Source organism: Nesoenas mayeri (genome assembly GCF_963082525.1).
Source record: "Nesoenas mayeri genome assembly, chromosome: 8".
Taxonomy (NCBI): domain Eukaryota; kingdom Metazoa; phylum Chordata; class Aves; order Columbiformes; family Columbidae; genus Nesoenas; species Nesoenas mayeri.
The window spans coordinates 26758811-26778365 of record NC_137554.1 but is presented as its reverse complement, the minus strand read 5'-3'; the positions used below and the strand labels follow the sequence as shown (position 1 = coordinate 26778365).

Sequence of the window (19555 nt, the reverse complement as noted above, 5' to 3'; positions counted from 1 at the left end):
GTGATGCTGGCGAGTGCAGGCAGGGGCGTGCTGGGATCCTCATGGGATTTCTGCTGGGCTGTTGTGGGCAACCGGCACTGAGACTGTCCCATGGCTGTCACGCATGTCCCCAGGGTTGACAACCTTGGAGTTACACCTAAAACATGGCTGAGATGCTCCAGCAAATGCAAACTCCTCTTCCTCCTGTTGACTCTTCCATTGAGTGGCACAGGAACACAATTACTGGACACTGACATGTAGGAGAACTGAAGGGTTGTAGGGAACATGAGAAATTAACTAGTTCTGTAGATGAATATGGCTTGAAAAATTCTGAACTTTAATTTTTTGTAACTTTTATTTTTCTGTAACTTGCAGCTTCCACTGACCATAGGTCTCAAGAATCACCTTGCCAAAGAATAACCTTATTCACCCTTGCCCCAAGCTGGGAATTTGGGCTGGGGCTTCATCCTAAAAGGGTTTCTTCTCCAAAACACAGACCCCCTTCAAATTCAGCAATTTAAAATTTGTTTTAAATTCAGCAAACTGCACACAAATTGAAGTCTTTGCTGTTGATTTACTCTTGCTCATCTACTCCTGCCTCTCCTGGACTCGCTCCATGGTCCCTGTTTCTCCTTCCCAGGGGGACCCAGCCTGGGACCCAACATCCTAGATGTGTTTCACCAGGGCTGAGCAGAGGATGTGATCATATTTCTCATGTGGCAACTCTAATACATAAGTTAAAATATAAAAAATAATAAAATTATTATTATTAATGATAATAATAACAACCCCACACCAAACCGGTATGTAAAAGTGGAGCAAGGTTTTTTAAGTGTTGACAAGTGATTTTACAACTCAAAAAAAGCACAGTTGTCTTTTTTTATGACAGATACTATAGTGCAATTTATTCAGCTACAAAAAGGATTTTGTTGGAAAAAATACTTTTTGTGTTGTTCGCTGTTTTTTTATTGTAAAATACAGTGGTTTAGATGTGACATTTAGAGGTGTGTAGGGGATTGACTGTTTACAGGTCTGAGGTTGAAAATGGTGTACGTTTGCAGAGAGCTGGAGGATCCATGTAGATATATTATAAATAATTTTAAAATCTTGACAAAATTAGGGGCATTTTAGAACAGTGCAATAGTTCCTTGCTGCTTGGAGCATTTGAAGCATGCTGACTTATGAAAACTTATGAATTTTGCATGGTAATATGTGACTTGCCTTCACTGACCACTCAACTGGCAGTATCCAGTCCAGCCTTTGTGATCCTCTGTTTCCATTTGGGGTCACAAATAGGATATTTGACATGTTGTGCTTTCGCTCTGAAGCCCCAACCAGCTGGACTGGATCAGAGCTGGGGGTCCAGGCGGGGACCGGAGCTTGGCAGGCACGTCCAGGCACTGCATGGCCTAATTAGCCCCTCAATTAGCAGCGTTGGCTGCTGTGCAGGACACCAGCCAGCGTAATCTCCTGGAAATAAGATACATCTGTTTCTGCTAATGAACACACCTTGCGGTGGTGGCGGTGCTTTGCATTTGGCAGTATTATCACTTTTTTGTTGCCTGGTGCTGGTTTTGATGAGGTCCACAGATGGTCCAAGGGCCCACTGGCTGCTGGTGCCGGTGGGTGCCAGTGATGCTGCTTCATTCGTGTATAGTTCAAATGCATTAGTTATTCCAAATAACCAATTTTCAACCTGGGAAATTTTTTTTTATCATTATTATTTTATTTTATTTTTAGTTTATAAACATTTTCCTTGGAATAACTGTTATTTTCCTTTTTTTCCTCTCATGCTTGTGTATTATGGTTGTCTGGTTACTCAGTCAGAAGTTGCTTCACCCTTCTGACTAAAATTGGGAAAAAAAAAAAAAAGAGTAGGAAAGAAGAGGAAATCAGGGTTTTCTTATAAGCAAACTTCATGCAAGTGCATGTGTTAAAGATTATGAAAACTTTTGGAAAACAGCATCATTTGTAAAACAGAAGGTTTTCCAGATGCTGGGGGATCTGATGACTGCAAACTGAAAAGTCATATAGATTCTCAATTAGTGGTAAATGGAGTTCATCACTGGTTTTAATAACCAGCATAAGTACATTTTAATTTTTCTATGTGTTTGTCATAAAAACTAATTATTATGTCCAAGCCATAGAAAGAAGAACAATAATCTATTTCTTATGTCATGTTATTGATTTCTCGATATTATACAAGTTAATGAAATCAATATGCATATTAGGAAAGTAAAGCAATATATAATTCTGTCTGCAGAGAAAAATTGATGCTTCACTGTATTTTTTCCAGTATCTGTAGCTGAAAGCTCAGGTCACAAAGGTCCCTGATCTGTGATACAGTTTATAGTAATCTCACAATGAAATGCACGGTGAAACAACATCTTTGCATTTTCATAGATAGATTTAGAATTTCTTAAAAATTTTAAAATGTAGATGTACAGGAAATACTACAAAATCTATGTATATATGGAGCTGGTTTGGAACTGGTGGGCTGGTCCCAGTGAATTGTGCTTTAGTGGCATCAGGGTGAGATAAAATAATGATTGTTATTAATGTTATCATTATTGCATACTTAGTTTTATCATAGCTCGCCATTAAGGCTTGTCTGGACCTCACTCTCATGCAACTTGTTTTAATTGCTTTTAGAAATAGATACAAGTTTATTTTTCTCTGTTATAAACAACCCAAGGGAAAATAAGCTCGTCACTGTGTCCCTCACATCACAGTCTATTGGTATGCGTTTCTAATAAAGGTGCTTAATTTATTTAACGCTGTGGTGGAGATAAGCCTTGGTAAATATTTAAACAAAATGCTGTGCAAACCAGCCAGGTAAGCAATTTTTTGAGTATGTTCTTTGGTTTTTTGCTATCCTATAATGTTTACAAATTACTTATTAAAGTGGAGTCCCATAACTATTCTCAATGAAGAACTGGAAAAAGGAAACAATGGAAACTGCTGGAATTTTCCCATTATTGGTCATTTCCAGAAGCCTTTTAGTGAATGTGTTCACCCAGACCTGTGAAGATGTAGAACTGTGCAGGGCTGGGTTTGCAGGTTGGGATCACCCTGTGGCACTGGAGATGTTGCATTGCCCGCGTGACGGCCTGTGAGGCCAAATTGTCATTTGCTCCTCCAGGTTGCTCTTTTGCTCCTTATTTTGCTTTCAATTAATAGCATTTAAGTAGAGCAACATAATAGATGGCTTTCTGGCTGGAAAACAAAGCTTCACTGAAATGTCAATCTTTTTCCAAAACATTTCACATCGTTTTAAATTTAATCAGCAAAAAAAAAAATATAATAATTTAATTTTTCTCCTTTGTTTTAGATAACAAAAAATCTTTGGCTTTGATTTTGATCCATTTTGATCCCCAGAAAATTATCAGAGGCTAGAGTGCATTTAATATTTGAGGCAGGCCAGATAACTCTTTAATTTGAACTTTGCAAATGTGGAATTGGCACCAAATCACTCAAAATATTTAAGTGAAAAATCAGACCATCAGGTAGGTTGTAGCACATCAGTTCTGTGACCTGGCGGTTGCTTGGCCAGCACTTCGCGATGGCTCTTCAGGGGTTTCTGTCTGTCACCCTCTCACTGCACAATGCTGGAAGGCATTAATTTAAAATAATTTTGAGAAACTGTGTGATGACTGCAAAGTGCTTTTCATTTTGGACCCCTGTACAAAATTTACTTGGGATTTTAGTTTGTCTTTCATCCTTGCTTGTTATCTTGTTTTATATGCATTTTTTTAATCCATGTACTGCATTAATGTTTATTCACTGCTATATTTAATTTTTTCCTGACCTTCATAGCTGCCGTGTGGGATGGGTGAAAGACTATAGCTGTTGAAATGGGTTGTAGCTCTGCAATGGATTTAATCTCACACTCAAGAGCTCAGCATAGCAGATATTAAAAGCTAAATCTGCTCATAGGTCAGAGTCTTTAGAGGTACCGTAAGAAGTATGTAGGCAAAATAAACATTTCGTAATTCTATTTAAATATTAACTTTGCATCATGATTATTCATATATATTCTAGCCACAATTAATAAATTCCACAGATTTGAGTGATCTGAATGTAATTATCTCTAACAGTCAGTAACCAGCAGAAAAATCAGCAGCCCAGCACTATACCAGAAATCATTATTTGTCTCAAACTCTGCAGTTCCAGAAACACTTATTATAGAAGCCAATTTCTATAATGGGAAAGGAGATCTTTGTAGAAAATCACTGATAAAAATAAAATCTACAATTTTTAATGACTACCAGATGATGTTGTATCATTTCTGTAATTTTACAGAGTTATGTTCTACAGCAGGACCACTCGTCTGTGTTCACTGGTGTGTCAGTTTAGTTAACGTACTGCTTGTGTTTGTTTATTTTTAAGCTGTTTTGGAAATTATAAATGATGCAACCTGCTCGGTGTCTTTGTAAAAAGACTTAGAACATCTTGTACTAGATTTTATTTAACTTACCCACTATAAAATCTAGATTAAAGAAGAGCCTGGTCAATTAGAAAATGAACAAAGCACGTACTTAAGAGAAAATCACTTAATCCGCACTCGGTATGTCTGGAAAATTCCCCATCTTCCACCATGTCACAGTTCAAATCTCGCCTTGGAAAGCCTGCAGAATTCCTGGTGATAAGATTCAGAATGAACAAAACCATACATTCTTCTTTGGGGTCGGACCTTCCAGCCTTAGCAAACCTGGAGAGGGTTTGTCCCCTGGGATTTGTGTCCCTCGGGGGACAGACAATGGGGTCTGAGTTCTGTACAATACTGAGCACAGAAAACCACTGGGTGGATTATAAAATAGGGCTCCAACATGGTGCTGGACTCAAAGAGCTTCCCTATTTTTTTCATATTTATTCCCTATATTTTCATATTTAAAGTTCAGTTGCAGTTCTGTATAGACAATCTGACAGAGCAAGTGGAGGTGGCTTGGTGAGGTACAGACACAAATAATGAAGTCGGAGTGGAACATGCTGTCAGAGGCAGCTGGCAATGCCATCAGGATCTCTGTAGTGAATTGCAGTGGGTTCCAGCGGAAAAATGGTTGTAGAGCATGACAGTGGGGAGGAAGCACCACACCAGGGCGTTTGGGTTTACCTAACAAAACTGACATAGACCTTATGTGTTAATAGCAGTAGTTCATATATAGTATAAATGCTTTTATAAAGTATTGTACATTTAAAAATGATGTATGGTCATTGCATATTTTGGACATAATGGGTGGGGCATGGAGCGCTGCTAGCAAGGTCTGTCTCACCTCCCATAGGCTCCAAACAGCTGCGGAAGGAGAATTGATGGTGTTGATTTGCCCTTTGGGTGAAAATGTCCGACTCGGGGATTTATGGGAAGGAGTAGGAAATATTATTTGCAGAAGTAAATTCCTCCTGTGTGCATGGAAATGCCAAGAGCTGCAGTGTCCCGTCTGTGCTGGCTGCTGTGGGCGGTGGGATTAGAAAATCTGTAAAACAGAAGAAATGTGCAATTCCCTCCAGGGCTGGTGCTGCCCTCCACCACAGCTTAGACCCAAATCAGCATCTTCTGTGCCCAAACAGCGTGATTAATAGAGCGGCAGCACCAGGAGCTCTGGGATGTGGGGAACGGTGTTTTGCAAGTTCCTGAGCACATTGCTGTTTGCCCGTTCACGGTTAGAAATGCATTTGCACAGATGGATTGGGCAGCGAATTAATTCCAGTCCAAAAGAAATGGTCAGTTAAGCCGTTGAAAGCATCATCTTCTCTCCTCACCCCCCTGTGTTTTTTGCTTAGTTTAGAAATTATAATTAGGAAAAATATCACATTATCATTGCAGACAGAGAGGTGCGGATGCAGCCCGGCATTTGGATGAAGAACTTAAGGGTATTGGGGACTCTGTGAAAGAGGCTGTATAACACTTCTCTTTCATGAGAGAAGTCACTCTTTATTGAAAAACCATCATGGGAAGCTGCAGTGAAGGCAATATGAGCACAAAAGCCATATCTGCAACACTTGGGAGGGATGGAGCAAGTGATTCCTTAGGTTCTGGTGATAAAATCTCTCTTGACAAACTCCCAGATGTAACACTTCTGTGCTTATAATCCAGTTCCCCTCACAGTTTTTATATGTTCTATTTGGATTGGTTATATTCTGTATGTGAGATGGGACTGATCCCATTATAATCTGAAAAGGGATTTGGCTACCATGCAATTCAATAAGTGTTACTGTAAAAGGTGTAGCTCATAACTTGTCATCACCTTTATCTGTGGAAACCTTGGGACAAAACAGAGCTGTACGTCCAGCCACATATGTTGTGATCTTGATGCTACATAGACTTTGACTGGACATTCCAGTAATGCAGATCATATTTTAGGAAACAAGATGGGTGCACTTATGCTCAGAGCCCAGACTTTTTCCCTGATAGTTGTAAATTTTGATGAAAATATTAACAAGACCTCCTCTTCCATATTCAAAAACCAACAGCAGCTAAGAAAGCAGCTCTGCCCTGCAGCCATTCCACGGTACCAGTAAGAGCTTTATTATGCTCCATCATTTATGTACCCAGGAATGTAACTAAGAATATAATTCCAGTCCTTGAAACTGAGAAATAAAACTGTGCAATGAACTATAGACTCAATGTCAATCCCCTGCAAAATGATGACACCCGTAATTCTGGACTCCAGGAAGGAGCGGGACCTAAAATATGGTGTCAGGCAGGGACTCAGTCCTTATCCTCATCCATCCAGATCTGGGCAGGGAGAGCAGCTTCCCTGAAGACCCAGTGGGAAAGCAGGTTTGTCAGCTGCTGCTGTGGAAGGTGGATTTGGGAAAGTCTTACCAAAGCTGCCATCAGGTAGAACAGAGGATGCTCTGGATGGAGGAGGCAGGTCCCTTTGGCAGCACAGCCCCTGAGGACACTGGACTATACCTACAAGATCCACCATTTTAAAGAGGAAACAAGGAAGAGTTTCCCATAGTTATGCTCAGGAGGGAATCATGAGTGGATGTGCCATGGGACCAACAGGATGGTCCAGCTGTTTACATTATTCTGGCACTCATACCTGGTATTTATAACCATGCAGGAGATCCATGCAGCTAACTGTCTTCATCCCTTCCCTACCCCTCTGTCCCATCACAGCAGGAGCTAAGGCGATAACAGGAATTATAGTCCAGGTGGTAATAACTGCACAGGGAAAGAGGAAATAAAGCTATAACCAGTGGCTTTACCTGAGCACAGCCTTGGCCAGGCGCTTGCTGGGCTATTATGCTTCATTCTGCTTTTCACATTTCCAGATGATTCAGGTATTCCTCCAAAGAGAGAAACAAATATTATCTAGGAAACCTTACAAAAATTAAGCTTGTGGTGCTCCAATCGTCTGCAGAGGAGGATGAAGAGGTGATTTATCATGTTGCATGGGTCCTTAGTCATAGAAAAGATTCTTGATAGTAAGGGAGATGTTCAGTCTTGCAGACAAAAACATAATATCTGATTTCTGAAAATTGAAGTTAGCGAAATGCAATTTTGAATGAAGATGCTATTTCCTGGCAGTGGGGGGTGGGCGGTATTTAATCGCTAAAAGTGCTCACCAGACATGGCAGTGTGAGCAGCACCTGGGATCACCAGAACAAGACTGGACAACTTGCTAAAACACACTTGAGTCAGGCTTCTGGGAACATTTCTAGAGCCTGTGACTGACTGTGACTGTCCCAGTGGCCCCTCAGGCGATATAGTTCACAAATCTGTTAATACGGTTTGGTTCCATTCATATCCAATTCTGCACTCCCTAACCATGGCTTATGTGTAGAATCACTGGGAAAGATTTTCAAATTACATGCCATGAAAGCACATGGTTTTGTCAAAATTAAAATATTTGACAAGATACTATGGATTTGGGTTCTGAACATGGTAGACAAAACCTACAATGAAGGTCATAACAGTGTTGATCTTTCTGTTCAAAAAGAAATTTTGTTTGTCTTTGTGAACTGAATTAAATCCTATTTCTGCACTTCTAGACTCCTGCCTATGGCAGGACTTTCGGTGTGGGTTTTTTTTTTAAATTTGTATTTTGGGAGATTTGCTTACAATTGCTTTTATGATCCAGCTTTTCTGCTGGTATTAATTCCTTGTGCCATGCTGCTCACAGGACCTACAGCTCGATAAATGGCATTAGGTGTTGGGTGTGAAAAACCCTCTATGATGCTGCTTCAGGATGCCAGAACACCAGCAAATCTCTCTCTTTTTCTACCTTCAAAGGTGCAGAACCTCGAATAAGGAGTTTAATGCTGTTGGAAATCTTACACCGTAACATTTACTTAATCTGGAAGATATTTCCACAGTTCCAAGTAGATACTGCATCAGTCAGTTGTATATATTTACTTGTGAGAAGAACTGTTTTGAGTTATTTGATTCCTTCACTTGACTTTCTGGGAGTATGTCCTTTCTTGAAGGGTAAAGAAATAAGTAGCTCAGATTTGGGAAGATATTTATAAAATATTGCAGAGACTAAAGCCACGGCGTTTGCTGTGTTGCTGATGATATCCTGCTCTCAGACGGGTTTCTGCATTTCGGATAGAACAATCCTTCACCAGGTGTCTTTGGGAAGTAGATTTATTTTTCACATTCTGCACACAGAAATAAGAATTTCTTTTAAAGTTTTGTCTGTCGCCAGGCTGAAACATTGATGAAGGGATGCTAACAGTGTGTTCCAGGTGGCAAAAGTATATTTATGGGTCCAGATGGTGAGATTTTGGCTGTGACAAATTGGAGTAAACTCATGAGATGAGACTGTGGCATTCAGGAGGACAAGGCTCCAGTTGGACAAAGACTTCAATTGCGAAAATGGAAGATCATAAACATTTATTTTTCTCATTTTACCAATACCCATTTACCTTGCAGAGCACTTTGATTTTGAAGCAGTCATTACAGTAGGCTCTGAAACACTTTTTTATCTTTCACAGATATTTGTACATAATTTGTATTTATCATATAGAGAAACATCGCTAGGGTATGCCTTGTTACAGAGTTGATTTGATTTCCATATCAAACATAATCATAAGATATGTAAAGAAGTACAGTTTTCTTTAGAAATAAAGATTCATTCTGAAATCCAGAATTCCTACCATCATTGCTGGGACCCTGAGTTCCTTCCTCCCTGGGTAACATCACAAGTCAAGCTTTCCCTGAAGTGTAGGCCATTTAATGCTGTCCAGCGTTTTCCACCCGTGGGGAATTCTCTTCCCTTATGCCCAGATGTATAAATGGTATCAAAAATGGAGTTCAGTGAAGAATTCTGCTGATAAAATAAAAGAAGAAAATCTAGCTTATTTTTTCTTAGCCGTGTTCTTACTGCAACCATAAATGCAGTACAAAGCAACAAAAATAAATGTATTTTTGTCTTCTCCATGAACAGATATGACTCTCCAAGTACCCACGGCATAGATGTAATAGGCATCATTATTTTTAAAAGTACAAGAGAAATTTAATTTAATCTTCTTTTCCAGCTGTCACAAGCAACTCAGCCTTCTCTTGAACAAGAACATCCATCAGTAGCACTTTCCTGGGAACCCGATAACAATAGCTGCTTTGCGCAAAATAGAGGAAATTGCTGCTTTCTTGTTTGTATCATTTGTAGCTTCTGCAAACAGGATGGAAATAGCCATGGTCATGCCTCAGCAAGGTTTTTGCGCAGTTATATTGCAGCAGCTGCATATACATTTATCACTAATGGCGATTTGGGCACCCTGGGGCTGGCGGGACCGTGCTGTTGCCCACCGTCCCTTCACACCTCTCTCCTTGTTCCCTTCCAGTTTCCCCCAAGATATTCCGCATTTCCGGTGACATCGTTGTGAATGAGGGCAGCAACGTGACACTGGTGTGCCTGGCCACAGGGAAGCCTGAGCCGTCCATTTCCTGGAGACATATCTCCCCATCCGGTGAGTCCCATCACCCCACCGCAGCTTCCCCAACCTCCCACCATCTTTGCTTTGCGTTTTCGGTTTTCAGAAGAGTGACAGCATCACTTTTTTTTTGCCTTAAAACACGTGTGCCTAATTGGACTTTCAGAAAATCAAAGCTTGTGCAGATTTCAGCTGAGATTGGCAAAAGCTATAATACTACTGTAACACAGACATATAGAAATAAAGACACCCTGAATATGAGGGTATTTTTAAGCTTACTATAACAGGCTGCAGATATTTAACAAACAATTCCAATTGAAACCAAAACAAGGGAACAACCAAGAACACACAGGGCTCTCTAGAAGTAGGAGTGAAAGTTAAAACCATTAACATATCACGCAATATATTTAATTTAATGTGACTATCATTGAACCTTGCAATTCTTTTGTGATACAGCACCGCTTATTAGAATGGTTTTATTGAACAAATGAAATTATATCTGTGAAAAAATGCGAACAAAATGGCATCTAAAAGCATAGCTTCTATTTAATATTTCCATTTATACTTTTAATTACTCATAACATATGTAAAGGAAACTTGTAGCTGACATTACAAATGCCTCCACAGCGGCTGACTTGGTGCAGAGCCACCGGGGTCGCGCTGGTTCTTTCCCAGGGACTCCACATCAATAATTGATTTTGCAGTGAAGGACTCTCTGGTGGCTCACACAACTTTGATGGAACCCGTGTAATTGCAGGGAAGGGCAGTTTCATGGACTGTCACGGCTCACCACAGTGGCTCATAATCCTGAGTAACAGTTGGCTTTACAAAGCAAGATCTGAGCAAAAAACAACAACTTTTGACCTTTAAGACAATGACAATGAATTCTGCTTGAAGTGTCCATCAAGGGACTAGGGAAAAAAATTCAGCAGTAGCAAAAAATGGATTTTAACTAAATGTCACATAAAATTTTATTGGAAACTGTGGTGGTACTTTAGAGTAATCGCTTAAAGCATTAGATTGTCTACAGAAAGGAACTGTTGCAACTTCCCTGGAGAGGAAAAAAAGCAGAAAACCAGTGAAAACTGGATGGCCGGTTCTGGGGGGGCTGCCCCAGACAGATGGGGCAGGACATGGTGCAAACTTGTCACAGATTCTGCGTTACCAGTTTGCATCAATACAAAACCCATTTATTCCCAGAGGTGAGCGCGGCTGGGATGTGCCTGAGTGTCCCCTGGTTGATTAATGGACAGAATTCTGTCTGGTGTGGGAGAACACAGGGTTCAAATAACTTTTTGCTCAGAAATCTTGTACAACGTGATGGAAGCACAGATATAATTTACAGAATGTGTTCTGTCTACTGGGCTACCAAACCAAGAGGGATTTTTCCATTTCAGTAGCACTGTGCCACGTTTGTGCTCAGGTGTGTGTTCTGGGGTACAGACAGTTACAAATGGCACTCAAGGCCAATTAAATATCAGTCTGGCAAACATGAGGCCTGGATTTATTAGAAAATAAAATGCAGGAGAGTTGAAAACACCAGATTTCTATAATGGTTTATATTCTCTCTGCAGCAAATTTACCTTTATTGAAAAATAATCTTCATCTGCACTTCATAATATCTACCAGTTTTCTCCTGTAATTCCCAGTGGCACTAATGAGGCTTACGTGCAATCATTGCAGCTAGAATACAGCACTAAATTATATTAATGAATCATATTTAGAATATTCAGAAATTGTTTGTCAAAGCTGCTACTAAAAGATAAGAAACTGAAATCTCTGAATACAAATGATTCAATGTAGGCAAATTCCAAAATATTATCATGATCTGAATCAATGCAGCCTTTAGTTGGATAAGGTTGGATTCTTTTTTTTTTTGAACAAGAGATCAAATGAACCTTTCGTAGGAATAAAAATAAAATGTATTTAGAGGTGATTTTTAACTTAGTACATAAATTATTGGCCTGGAATCTTTATTGTGCATGTTTAACTTGCAGCCATTATGCAAATGAATTCATTATATAAATATTCATTATACAAACCCATTATGTAAATCCACAAAATCTACACATTCAGCGTAACACCGTAAAGAACACGGGGCTGTAGTTTGTAATCTGAAAATCTCCTATTGTTGAAATGTCATCTGAATAAATTGCAGGTATTACTTATTTTGTTCTGACATTTAAGAGCAAAGTGCAGCATCGATAGTTGAAGAATGAAACCAGAATGTTAAAGAATTAAGGTCTGCGGAAACACAGCTCAGCGTTTCACACCGTGTGCGCAGCATGCGTTACGTTGCTGGGTTTGAAACATGAGGAGCTGCCAGGAGCAGGGACAACAAAAGCCATTCAGAAATCTTTTGATGAGAAGTGACTGTTTTGCAAAATTCAGGTGTTGTATGTTGAAATTCTTTTCTGCATTGGTTTTGAGAAATTTTTCAAAGGCGAGTGTTCCCGGTGTCTGCGGGACCGATGACAGGACTTGGGTGACAGCTGCCAAGCCGAGCAGGGGCCAGTAGCAGATGTGCACGAGTGCTTTGCTGCTTAGGCCAGGCTTACTGGGAAAACCAGACATTTCATGGGCTTGTCTAAATGCAAAACAGGTTAAATTCCACAGTTTCGAAAAGTCTTATGGAACATGCAAAACTTTTTCTACCTGACTCCTTTAAAACAAAATGACACTTCTTGAAAATTCCTCCCATAGTCTAATGTCCAGGATACAGAGGTATTTCATTAGTTTATATTTGAATTAGGCACATGGAGAGATGTGTGGTGTCTGTCCACCTTTCAGCGGGTTGGCTGAGGATGGGGCAGCTGGTCAGACGTGTTCAGTTGTGTTTTGGCAAACTGGCTAAATATTAATATCTAGGTGGATGGTGCGGGAAACAAGGACAGATCTATATCAAATGTAGGAAGAGAGGGGAGCATAAAAAATTGCAGTAGTAGCATCACTTTTGGTTTTGTTCAGAGTGCTTGACTTCACAATCATAATCACAGGATCATAGAATCATTTTGGTTGGAAAAGACCTTTAAGATTATAGAGTCCAGATGTTAACAATCTTGATATACAGCCATTGGAAGGATGATGCCTGATCTCAACAGAAAATGGTGGCTTTTGTCTGGAAAGGTTCTAGTAACATGCTACACGAATAACTCAACCAAATCCCCCAAAACCCTGTAAGAACCATCCTCAGAGGTGTTGAAAAGATGTATAGATGAGGCTCTTAGGGACTTGGTTTAGTGCTAGATTTAGGTTACGGCTGGACACAATGATCATAAGGGTCTCCTCCAACTGAAATGATTCTATGATCCTATAAGAACAGTTTAGCACATGAGAAGAAAAGTCTTATGAGGAGTGACTGAGGGACCTAGGGGCTTCAGCCTGGAGAACAGGAGGCTGAGGGGAGACCTCCTCACTCCCTGCAACTGCCTGAAAGGAGGTTGGAGTGTGGAGGGTGTTGGTCTCTTCTTCTAGGTACCAAGTAATAGGACAAGAGGAAATGGCCTAAAGTTGCACCAGGGAAGATTTAGATTGGATATTAGGAAAAAATTCTTCATAGAAAGGGTTGTCAGGCATTGGAACAGGCTGCCCAGATCAGTGGTGGAGTCACCATTCCTGGAGGGGTTTAAAAGGCATCTAGATTAGGTTCTCGGGGACATGATTTAGTGCTAGAGTTGGTTGGGTTATGATTGGACTTGATGATCCTGAGGGTCTCTTCCAGCTGAAATGATTCTATGATTTTATGATTCTAAATAACAGATTCTTCACTAACACTGAGGAAAGCTACACTTACACAGAAAGTAGCCTGCATTTTGATTTGAACATACACCACGACTCCTCACCTTTGCTAACACATTTCATTAGCTGCCGGCGTGTGCCTGGGTGTGATATGCCTGAACCAAATCTAATGCCCGTCCTATTGTTCTGGACAACCCTGAAGCTGTGAAGATGTGTTGTGTTAATGTATCATCACCGTGATGTCGTTCTGACCATGTATTAGTGTCATACATCTTGGGCGCAATCCAGTGATGGGCTGTCTGGAAGAATGAGCCGAGAGCCCACCCAATTCAGCAGGACAAAGGGCAAGGCCAGTCCCCGAGCAGAGCAATTCCTCCGGGACCCTTCCCGGAGCAGAGAACAGATACTGGGGGGAGAAGGAAAGAGGCTTTTTTAAAACTTCTGGCTAAATCCTCAGAAACTTCTAGCTAAATCCTCAGAAACAAACAAATCTCGATTTGAGAAAACTGGTGTCAAATATTTTGTTCCATTTGCACTTCTGCTGGACAACTATCATTTTTCAGATGTTATCCACACATGACAGAAATAAGAAGTATTTTGTTGAAGTGCAAGTACTCTGAACCCGGATTTCAGGCTGAAAATGCTTAACTGAAATGAATTATTATCAGATTTCCAGGGCTTTGTGTGTGTACAAAGTATGAGCTTGTCTTTTAAGGTGTTCCTTCTCTGTCTTCAAAATAGTTTAAAAACTGGAATTTTTAGAACAAAAGATTCAGATTTTTTTCTCTCATCGTACTAAATTTTTAAAATCTAACAGATATCATTGCTGGTGAGGGTTATTTCACACAACTGTTTCCCTCTAATGTATTTACCATTGTGCATGAGATAATTTTAGAGCTCTGAAGAGCTGCTCTTATCCAGGCTCAGCTCAGCTGCTGCCTTTGCACTGGGAAGCTGCTCCTGGCACTAATCGAGTTGTGTGAAGGATCTTGTCATCAAACCACATTTTCCCAACTTCCTCATTCGAAGTCCAGTAATGAGCGGGTACTTTGAATAGCCCAGCAATGCTGTTCTCCAAACAGAGCTGCTTTTTCCTGGAGAGCTTAAAATTGGTGATTATTTGGTCCTTGGTTTGTGTTTGCAATGCCTGGGGTTGCAGATCCATTTTCTTGCTCTCCAAGTGATTGTGTCTCCCTTCCCTGGGGCTTTGTGACATCCCGACAGGTGACAACGGGGTTTCTCACATGGAGCTGTCACTTCACCAGGGTGATGTCCTGCAGGAAACAGACCATGAGCCTGGACCCAGTGAGGTGCTCCCAGGCTGCGGGATGGACGGGGCTCCTGTCTCCCCGAGATGTGGCCTCCCAGCAGCAAAGCCACACAACCACCTTTCCTAAATTGAGGCAGATTTATTGCTGCATTAGACCAAAAGCGAAGCCAGTTCCCTTTAGGTGTCCAAGCAGCAGAATGTAAAATAATTCAGTGATTTAACCTGATCAGCAGTGGCATTGATGTTCCTCCCCAGTGCCATCGTTACTCATCTTGCAGGAACAGCTTCATTATGAGCACTGTGCTCCTCATTCAGGTGAAGCATTACCGGCCTGAGCCCAAACATCTGTTCCTTGCGGCCGAGCGGGAAGGGTTTGGAGAGGAGCCAGGAAGCCTCAGAGATAGAGCAGGGCAGGGATGATCAGTGGTGATGGGCTATGAGTAACCATGACCAGGGAGGTTTCACGTTTGTACTGGAGGAGAGATGTGCAAGAGGGTTCTGCACAGAAATGTCTGCTCCTCTTCCACCGCCTCAGCCCCCAGTGTCTGCTGGGGATGGCTGTCCAGTGTCATGAGGATGGAAGGATGGGGATGTGCCACCAGAGACACCAGCTTCTTGCCTCCTGGCTGTGTGAAGTACACATTGGCATCAGCTGGTTTTCAGAAGCGGCACCAGCAATGCCAGCACGTTACGCTGACAAAGGTAACGTTACTTTAAGGCTCAGGTGCCTTGGGGTTTTACAAAGCTTTCGTGTCCTGCTCCTAGGCTGGGTCTATGGAGAACAACTCTTCTTCTGCCTTGACATGAACTCATTCCATGCTGTTTGACGAAGCTGCTCAGCTCCAGGTGCACAGCTCCATCTTGCAGTACTTTGCACAAGCCCATTGCTTTGCACTATTTATTGTGCAGGAGCTGCCTGCTTCTCCAAAGCAGTATCTCTGGCAGGAAATAGCTAAACATGAACATCTTCAGGCTGAAAACAGCCTGGAAAACCTTTCTTTGCAAAACAAAAAAAATTAAAACTATGTAGGGAAGAACAAGACGGTGGTATTTTAAAAAGCAAGCTACGCAATTAAATCTCACTTGAGCTTATTGATAATTCATAGTGCTTAATGTGGGCATTTGGCTCTTGGGAAAGGGCTAATTATTCCCAAAGAAGCCCCACACCTCCAGGAGTGAGGGAATGGAGTCTGGTGGCCCAACACGTGTCCCTTAGCTCAGAGGGGACAGCACCGGGGCTTAGGCTCTGCTCAGTGTCCTGAGCAGCTGTGGCAATTGCAGGAATTATCGCTCTTCATCTGGAATGGGATGAGCTCCTGCAGCACCCCTCAGGGACTCCAGGGATGGATCCATCCAATTTACAGCCACTTGGGGGCTTAAAAGTTTTGCTAATAATATTTTATATTAATTTAATGGTTTGGCTTGTGATTCGGAAGGGAAGATTTTCAGTCGGTAAAGGTATCATGTGTCGTTAAATCAGCAGTTCCCTGATATGAGACACAGGGCTGGAGGCTTCCCCAGAGCTCGAGGGGAAATGGTATGGAGCTCAATGGGTGTAAATGAGGGGATTAATTAACAGTTTAAAGTCAGCAGTGAAAACACTAGTCGTCAATATAAACTGCTTGTTGTGATTTTTTTCTTTGCCTCAGATAAACAAAAAATGAAGAACCTCCAAAATCACACCTCTCCCATATAAAAAACAGTGTCTTTTGGTTTCAGGTTATAGGACTTTGGGCCTCTTTTTTTTTTTTAAACGATACCTGTAAGTACCATTCTTGGGAGATTTAGTATTAGGATCCAATTAAATGACATTCAGTACCACAATCCATTGCACTGGGATCAGGTGACGCTACAGTGTCTATGGTCAGTGGGGTTCTGGGGAAGAATGCTCAGAAAAATGTCATTTTTTATCAGGAATGCTCCAGGAGTTAGAGCATGCCCTCATGGACAATTAAAGGTATGGTATTCCTGGAAATCCTCATGTATTCTTAAAGCCTTTAAACAGACTGAGAAAACAAATCTTGTTAAAATAGAGTTGTCAGGAGAAGAATCTGAATCTATATTCAAATAATCGGGTCTTTTTGAAGAAAGTGGGAAACAAGGTTAAGATTGCAATCTTAGTAAAATACAGAGTTCAAACTAAGACTGTAAAAAGCATTGCACAGAAATAAGTATGAATTTTTTGACGATTTTATGTATTTATCACTTTTCAGTAAAAGTAGATGAACTCATTAATAACTCATAAAATGCTATGAAAATTAGAATTTTAATTCATCCTTGGCTTATTCCCTCAGATATTAAATTGAGAAATACCGCAATTTGAGTGAGCAATGTATGAATCATCGAAGATATTTCAGTGCAATCAAATCTTTAATGTTCAAAACCAAGAAAATCCACTGTGGGTTTCACCCTCTTTACCCTTCCCCTGGTACTGGGTCTCTCATGGCTATCTTTTGACATGTAACAGAGTACAACAACTTTGGGGCTTGAACTAAATTTTTAGATAAAAGTAACAGATAACCTCTAAAAATGCTCCTATTTTGTATTTTTACTGTGGGGACATCCCCTCGGGGAGGGGGACAGGCAGAACCCTGCGTTGGGATGCTGGTGAACACAGATGCTCCAAGGAGGTGACAGTGAGCGAACACCAGATCCCACATTCATCCCAACCATACCTGTACTACCTCATGTTTTATTTCCCAGAATCATTTCTTCTGGGCATTTTTATGAATAAAACATGTTTTAAACGTAGTAAGGATTCTTTTTAAAATGCACATTTTACCAAAAAAATGATGCAGATTTTGAGGGATATGAAGAAATATGAAAAAAATTATCATAAATGATACATTTAACTCTAGTAGTGCCTCCATTTCAACAAACTGCAGATAGAAGAGTCACATGAAATGGAAGGGATGAACAAATGTATTCAAGCCAAACAGGTTGTCAGTAGGTAAATAATAGGGTATAATTTGCAGTGCATGGTTTTGGTACAGCAGCAGGGGGAAGGGAAGTTCTAAAGGCATCAGAAAATCAGTGACTAGTTCTTTGCCCCGGGGTGAACTCCTGGGTGGCACAATGGGGGTTCCTGGCCCCACCCTGGGTCCTGCAGCCCCAGCTGACCCCAGACAGACTGAGTCTCTTCCCAAAGTCACCGCCACGCGGGGCATCTTTGGGAACAATTAGCCCCTTCCCAAGAGCCAAATCCTCGCATTACGCGCTATGAATTATCAATAAGCTCAAGTGAGATTTAATCATGTAGCTTGCTTTTTAAAAAGGTCATTGCCCTCTTCTTCCCTACACAGTTTTAATTGTTTGTTTTGCAGAGGAAGGTTTTTTAGGCTGTTTTCAGCCTGAAGATGTTCCTGTTGAGCTATTTCCCACAGGAGACCCGGCAGCCTCTGGGTAAATGATCTCGTGCAAACCGCTCTCCTGTGCACGTCCGGGTGCAGGAGATGTTCTCCTTGCCATGGGCTGTGGTCACACTCAGGGCAGTGATGCCAGTGACAAAAACTGGCATTTGCAGCAGACTGCACTTACATCTCTGCCTTCTGCAGGAAGCACAGGGGTTTGAACAGATTCACAAAAATCAGAGCAAAGTCTGGTATACATGAAAGTGAGCATCCAGAAAACATAGCATGCAGACATCTAACAAACCTACTATCTCAAGTGTGGTTTGCTTTTTGTTTATTTTTTCCGAAGTAACAGCTTGTTGACTGTATCTTCTCCATGTGTACTAAAACAGAGCTATATCTCCTTTGTAGTAATACTGCTAAGGCAGAGACGTCAGCCCATGTCCTGGAGTGTGAGCTGATCACGTGTTCCCTGGCATGAAATCTGCAAAGAGAAAATTCAAACTTGCTCCAAACCGTGATCACCCCGTGAATCTCAGACACAGGGTGCAGTGCGGCAGTGGTTCTGCTGGGACAGACACAGAGTTTTGAAACATGGAGCCTAGCTTCTCTGAAGCTAAATGGCCTTAAGCGATCAATGTTTAAATGATCCCTAATGTGATAGGGCCATTCTCCTCCCAGACAGAGAGCTCTTCAGGTTACCTGCCCCTCCTTGGAGAGGACTATGTACTCTCCAATTACAGCATTTAGTGTAACTTTAAACCCAGAATCCATAATAAGTAGTAGAAATGGCTTCAGACCATTTTTCTGGGTGATTCCAATTCTTATTGTTCCAAACATCCCACAGCAACTCTTGTCCAGGTGCCTCCTGGTGCCCTTGATCCTGTGTCTCCTCCCAGCCCCTCAGATCAAGAAGGACCTTATGGATTACAAGCTGTTTCAAGCATCTGGTGATAATCAGATGGCATCATGATGGCTGCTGTTCTCTCCTGCTGAGTCCAGTCCTCATCCTCAAGGCAGAACGTGGGAGGATGAGCCCATGCTGGGATCTTCACACCCCCCCTCTTTTGGAGACGGTTCCCTGGGCTCTGGGCAGCCTCCCCCTGAGCACCCTAAAGTGTCCTGAGGCTGTGATGGACCAAGACCAGCATCAGCTCAGCCTCATGCTCCCTACCTTCCCCCTTCCCAGTCCTGTGAGTATCTTCTCTCTCAGGTGGAGGATTGAGGTGTCTTAAAGATTGGGTCACAAAAGCCAGGTTTTACAGTTCATAAACTGAGGCTGGATTGTAGTTATTTAATATCCTAGTAAATAAATAAACATAAATTTTAAAAC

At 41.4% G+C, this 19555-nt stretch overlaps 1 protein-coding gene across 1 annotated transcript in view; it reads left to right on the top strand.

The window, feature by feature from the left end:
- NEGR1 (neuronal growth regulator 1) overlaps positions 1–19555 on the top strand; it is a gene marked incomplete at its 3' end in the record, with an annotated part of 221490 nt that overhangs the window by 127252 nt on the left and 74683 nt on the right. Inside the window, exon 3 of the mRNA XM_080348848.1 lies at positions 9775–9900. Coding sequence (XP_080204974.1) covers positions 9775–9900 — 126 coding nt within the window. The remainder of the gene's footprint in view (positions 1–9774; positions 9901–19555) is intronic.